A 6064-nucleotide genomic window follows, 5' to 3' on the forward strand; every position below is an offset into this window, starting at 1 on the left:
ACTATGTTAAACTAAAAAATGTAGAAAAAAAATAATAAAATAACCCTAATTTCTGTCAGAACCTCTGAGCTCTCTCACTCGCTCCTCAGTCGTCTCCAACCTCCGTCTCCAGCCACTAGCCGGCACACTCGCAAACTCACCCTCGTCTTTGATTTTACTACTCCCATTCGCTCCTCAGTAATCTCCCTCTCTCTGTGTGTGTGGCCTGCCTGAGTGCCTGCCTCCGCCTTGCTCTTCCGCCGTGCCACTGACCCGCTGCCTGCCAGTGCAGGCCTCTGCGTCGCTCTTCTGCGGCGCCACTGCCTCTGCTTCCCTGCGAGCGAGTCTGCGACCACTGCCTCTGCGTTGCTCCCTCGCTGCTCTGCCTCGTTGCTCCACTGCAATCTGCGACGCTGCTTCTGCCTGAAGCCAGATTTCTCAGACTTTAAGGTTTGCAATTTGTTGCAGATGTTTTTATACCATTCTTTTTAATTTTGTGCTTGCTCCTGCAATATGTTCAGCTTGTTGAATGTCGTGTAGCATAGACGAGGATGAGTCATGATAGCCAAAATGAAATTGGGCAGAGAACAAAGTATATAATTTGATCATTGAAACTTAGAGTTTGGAAATTAGATGAATTGTAGGTTCAAGGGTTCGAGTGATTTTCTGGGAATGAGATGATGATTAAAATTGTTTTGGTAATTGTTTTAGAAATGGAGGCTTGAAGGGATTAATCGCAGACTCAGGAAAGAGAAGTATAGGTATTAAAGAAAACTATATGAGCGATGTATAGGCAAGTAAGCAATTATTCGTGATAAATTTTAAAATAAACGGATTGAAAAAGATGACAGGTTACCTTGTTCTACACCTTAGAAATTGCATGGTATGGTGCATGTAAGATGACATTTAGAAGATTCTCCATTATTCAGTTCAATTCATTTAAAGAAGGTATTAAGATTTACTGATTTTTAATTGTTAAAAGGAAAATATAAGGCTGAATGTTTGATTGTTTATGTGATTCATTTGCAATTACAATAAACTCAAATTTCACATAATCACATCAACAATCTACTTGTTTTTCATTTCCGATGAAATTTTTGTTTATCCTAATCTCTTCTGGTGAGGATCAATTGCGCCCCTCCCCCATACCTTTAAGTAAAAGTAAACATGTTTATAGAAATATGGTCAACAGATTTATTGCAATGGCAAGAAAAATTACTAACAAGTGTACGACCGGCAAACGGTAGACAGTAAACAGGGGACAACGAGAGACAACCACTACAGCAAGTCTGTAGACAGCCATGAGCTCTGAAACATCAGAGAGCATTTGAGAAAGAAAAGAAGGTTTCTTTAGTTTCAGATTACTAATAAGATCACACTACAGTACCCAAGCTAGTAGAATCCAATACAATTTAACAATCACAATATGGCATGCTTTTTCTTATCTACATTGCTTGCAACCATTAGTTTCCAATGCAGTTATCAAATGAGTATCTTTTCTAGTAAGTTCAGAATAAATGCAGTTCTAGTTCACAAACATTCAAATTGTTTATAAGAGGGATTATATAACATTTCATAGATAAACTAAAATTTGAAAATGAATGCCATTAAGAAACACAAAAAAACGCGTGCACACAACAATGTCAGTAACAACAGCAATTATAAATCAAGCAGAAGGCAGAACCAGAAGGCACAAGGGAGAACGTGGGGTGTGGAAATTTATTGCACTGCCGCCTCCCATCAAATGAGAGGACTCCGGCGATGAGCTGTTTCTGGCTACAGACTGGCAGTAATGTTCGTCTCTTATGGGGAGGGGGACAATTGATCCTCAATAGTCAATACAAAAGATTATGGAAAACAAGTAGATTGTTGATGAGATTGTGTGAATTTCGAATTTATTGTATTTGCTATACTTGTAGCTCAAGTTCCATGCAAATGACCATTTTAGAATTTACCTTTTCATTTATTTACTCATATAAACTTATTAATGATTTTGGTGATTACTATAGGTAAATTGAGAACTTCAGAACACCTGGACGGGACTATAGGTAAATTAATGATGTATTCTTTCTTCAGAACTATAGATGTTCTTTTGTACATTTATGTTAATGGAACCATAATTGGGCACTGGCACTTTTTGCTTCATGTATGCTTAATGGAACCATAATTGGGCTGTTGTATATGGTCTTCCATACATTTTAGTTTTTTAAAATGGTTGTTGAATTTCATTATCATTTATATTACATTTTGTTATCTGCGGTCAATCTCAGTATATTACTAAATTCCTAATCTTGTTTTGATGATCTTAATGGTTATAATTATGCTAATTATTGTTACATAAACAGCAATGGTTGAAGCATACACCTCCAGGAACATGAGGACATTGTATTAGGTAGGCAGGAAAAACTATAGGAATGCTGTCATCTACTGCTTCTGCTCAGCTTCCAAGTTGCTGGTACCTCTTTCCCAGTCATCTTAATGCCCATCATCATGCCCAGCAAAAGAGAAAACTCACCAGTCTAACACTTGCAAATGCAGATAGACAAGTCTACAATTTGTGTCTTTCTCAGGCCCAGAAAAACAATAAAGGGCTAGAAAGCAATTACAGGACTAGATACAATTTCAACTTAATTCAGAATCACAAATACCCATATTCAAGGAAAACAACATAGCCAGGTCACTTTTCACAGAAATGTGGTGGGTAGATATAAAAGCAGCAATTGGCCAAAGAATCAACTTGGAGGGCATTTTATGCTCAGCAATGGTGATCGTAAAAAGCCCGAAATTGGCACTGCCTCATATTGCTGTTCCAGATATAAGGTACATTGATTGGGCTGAGCTTCGTAGAAAGGGATTTAAGGGTGTTGTCTTTGACAAAGATAATACTATTACAGCGCCGTACTCTTTGATGCCTTGGCCTCCTCTTGAGTCTTCATTGGAGCGTTGTAAACTGGAGTTTGGTCCTGATATTGCTGTATTTAGTAACTCTGCTGGTAATTGTAATAGGATGCACTTTGAAATTCATGAATCTAATGTTGTACTTGCAGTCACAGCATGCTTTTTATGGTATTTTCTTGTTGTGAATCAGGACTTCATGAGTATGACCCTGATGGTTCTAAAGCTAGAATGCTTGAGGCTGCAGTTGGAATTAAAGTCATTAGACATAGTGAGTACTACTTTTTCTGTTATAGATTTAAGCTTTTGTTGCTTCTATTATCTTGAAAACAAGTTAATTTTTGCCCAGTGGCAAATGCTTGGACTAACATATTCTGTAGGGAGAAATGGAAATGAAAATGATATTGACATTGATACATTATTTATGTTGCAGAAGTAAAGAAGCCATCCGGTACAGCCGAAGAAGTTGAAAAGCATTTTGGTTGTGAATCTTCAAAGCTAATCATGGTTGATGAGAAATTTATTGTGTTTGTTTTCTGGTAGGTAATACTTTTACAGTTTAATTTGATATTAAGTTATCCTATTTTGTGACAGGTGGGTGATCGGCCTTTCACTGACATTGTTTATGGCAATCGTAATGGGTTCCTAACGATTCTCACAGAGCCTTTGAGTCTTGTTGATGAGCCATTTATTGTTAAGCAGGTTTAATTTTTTTTTTGTTTTATTTTTTCCTTTGGTTTCTAGAAATGTTTGGTGTGATTTTTTTTTCCTTTCAAATAATAATAGATTGCATATCTAGTCGAAGTAAATGATTATTTTATTCTATCTTTCTTTTTGGTACATTTACGAAAGTGTTCAGTGTTAGACTCTTTTCCAGCACCTCTTTTCCTAGCAAAGAATTGGTTAAACTCTCTATGTTTAGTCTGTAGTACTTGAGAGAATGTTTGTGCACTTGCGTGTGTGCGTGACAGAGAGAAAGAGAATGGCAATATAATATGAATAAGAACAAAACTACAACAATAATGCATATCTCTACCCTATATTATACTCTCATAATAGAGAGGCAGTGACTCTCAATCTAACTCCATATTAATTGATGAACTTCAATTATATGATACCATTACATATGATGCCTATTTATAGACTTGAACTTGCTAATTTCCTTAATCACCAAGTATGAAGTTAGGTGGTGGCAGTGGCTTTGGTAGACTATAGTTTCTTCAAGAGCTTCCAGTTCAATGTCATCAACTTGACAACTTTGACAAGTTGATTTAATTGCCAACATTGCCTCCCCTAAATTGTGCTTGGAAAAATTGACCTTCAAAGTGACAATACTTATGAACTCTTTTTTTGTGGTGTTGATTTGCAAACTTACATAAAGACAAAATCTTTTGACTATTGGGACCAACGTTCTCTAGTTCTTCTCTGAAAATATTCTTGTAATCTCTTTATCTTAAATCTTTTCCGCATCTGGTTCAATAATTGGAACCTTGATCTATTCCTACTCGTTCATAGGATAATAACCCTATATTGCATTCAACTCTTGAAGATATTAATCGTACTGTCTGCATACCACAAGTTTTACTTCTGCTATAATTGTTGTAGCCAACATCTTCCTTCAAATACTTTTTTTGGTTCTCCTCTCAACCACCAGCACTGCCACAAACACACAAATATTATGATACTACAGTGTAAGAGATCCGTATGGCTCTATTGGTATTCTTATGTATCTAGGGAGGTTTATTATTATGGTAATCATTGGTCTCATGTATCTAGGGAGGTTTAGTATATTTTTAATCATTGATGAGTATGTAAATTTTTTATATATTTTTATTCAAGTGTGCCTTGTCATTCGCTTCATTTCTGATGTTTGAGAAAAGTTTAGTTGTATAAGATACCTTCTCTTTGTTAAATTTCGAACTTCCATGTAACGAAAAACATAAAATAGCTTCATGTACTAAGGTCTGGTGCTGTTTAAGTTCCTTGATTGTATTCCAGGTTAACTAATTTCTTGTTTCAAATACTGTTGTGGGCTGATTTTAACTTCCAATTCAATAAAGATTTCACATCCATACTTAATCGCTAACTCCTAGAATATTACATTATATTGAATTATTGATTATGGTTAGTACAGTGGTAGGGAAAAAATGTTGTAGTAGTGGTGTTTGTGGTGCTGGTTTGGTTTTGATGGTGGTGGTGATGATGGTGGAGGAATTGGAGTAGAGAGAAAGAAAGGGAAGATGATGAGGGTAAAATTAGAATATAAAATTGGATTTGGACAATAGGGATAAAATAGAAACTTGTTTCAATTAAGACTGAATTTGAATCAAATTAAATATTACGAATATTTTTGAAACTTCTCAAAAACTTTAGAGATAAAAAACATATTTTATCCATTTTTTAACAAACATGCATGAAAATTCCTGTACATACACTAGTTTAATCTTTTCACCCACTGTAAGCACTACGACTGAAGTTTAAATTTAAGCATCTTAGGATTCTGCTGTGATGGCTAATTTATCTATGATCATTGTTCAATTCTTAACAAGTTTCTTGGTTTTTTTAACCTGTGCTTTTAATGATTGGTGATAGGTGAGGAAGCTGGAGACTACTTTTGTATCTTATTGGTGTAAAAGAGGGTTGGAGCCGCCTGTCCAGAAGTTATTGCCAAATCCCATGTCGTGTGTCAAAGAGCCACGCCCTTGATCGTTTCCTAGGGCATAGAACACTACCCTGTCCCTTTTGTTTTGTTCTGAAATATATACTGCCCTCCCTACCTTCCAGTAATGAGTTGTGCATAATGCATGCTCATCAATATTTTGTTTGGTTATTTAAATTTTTTATCCCACCAGACTTGATTTTGTTATTCCTTCTCGTTTGCCTTTTATTTGGTAGGTTCCTTGCGTAGTTTGGTATATATCCTCAATGGGTAGAATAATTAAAAAATGGGTTTTCAATATAATTAATATTTTATCATCATTATATTTGAAGGTCCACCGATACTTGCTTAAACAAATTAAACTAGTAAACTAATTACTAGATCAATTCAAGTTGGTTGTATTCTGATAAGGTTAGGGAGTGTATCATTGCAATTGCACCTATGCGGCTGGTTTAGAATACAAGACCGCGAGGTACTCAACCAGCTCAAGCTTCGAAGCAACCTTAACAAGGTCAACTTCTAGCTCAAGGT

The 6064-nt window shown here is 35.9% G+C and overlaps 1 protein-coding gene across 1 annotated transcript; it reads left to right on the top strand.

Moving 5' to 3' along the window:
• Positions 1-472: 472 nt before the first annotated feature.
• Positions 473-5740, top strand: LOC107491406 (phosphatidylglycerophosphate phosphatase 1, chloroplastic/mitochondrial). Its single transcript, XM_016112254.3, is given in 8 exon segments — positions 473-927; positions 1989-2027; positions 2325-2628; positions 2631-2972; positions 3068-3145; positions 3308-3381; positions 3469-3576; positions 5467-5740. Coding segments are annotated over 6 exon segments (951 nt in total). The 5' UTR covers positions 473-927; positions 1989-2027; positions 2325-2393; the 3' UTR covers positions 5581-5740.
• Positions 5741-6064: the final 324 nt, after the last annotated feature.

Source organism: Arachis duranensis, chromosome 5 (genome assembly GCF_000817695.3).
Source record: "Arachis duranensis cultivar V14167 chromosome 5, aradu.V14167.gnm2.J7QH, whole genome shotgun sequence".
NCBI classification, from domain to species: Eukaryota; Viridiplantae; Streptophyta; class Magnoliopsida; order Fabales; family Fabaceae; genus Arachis; species Arachis duranensis.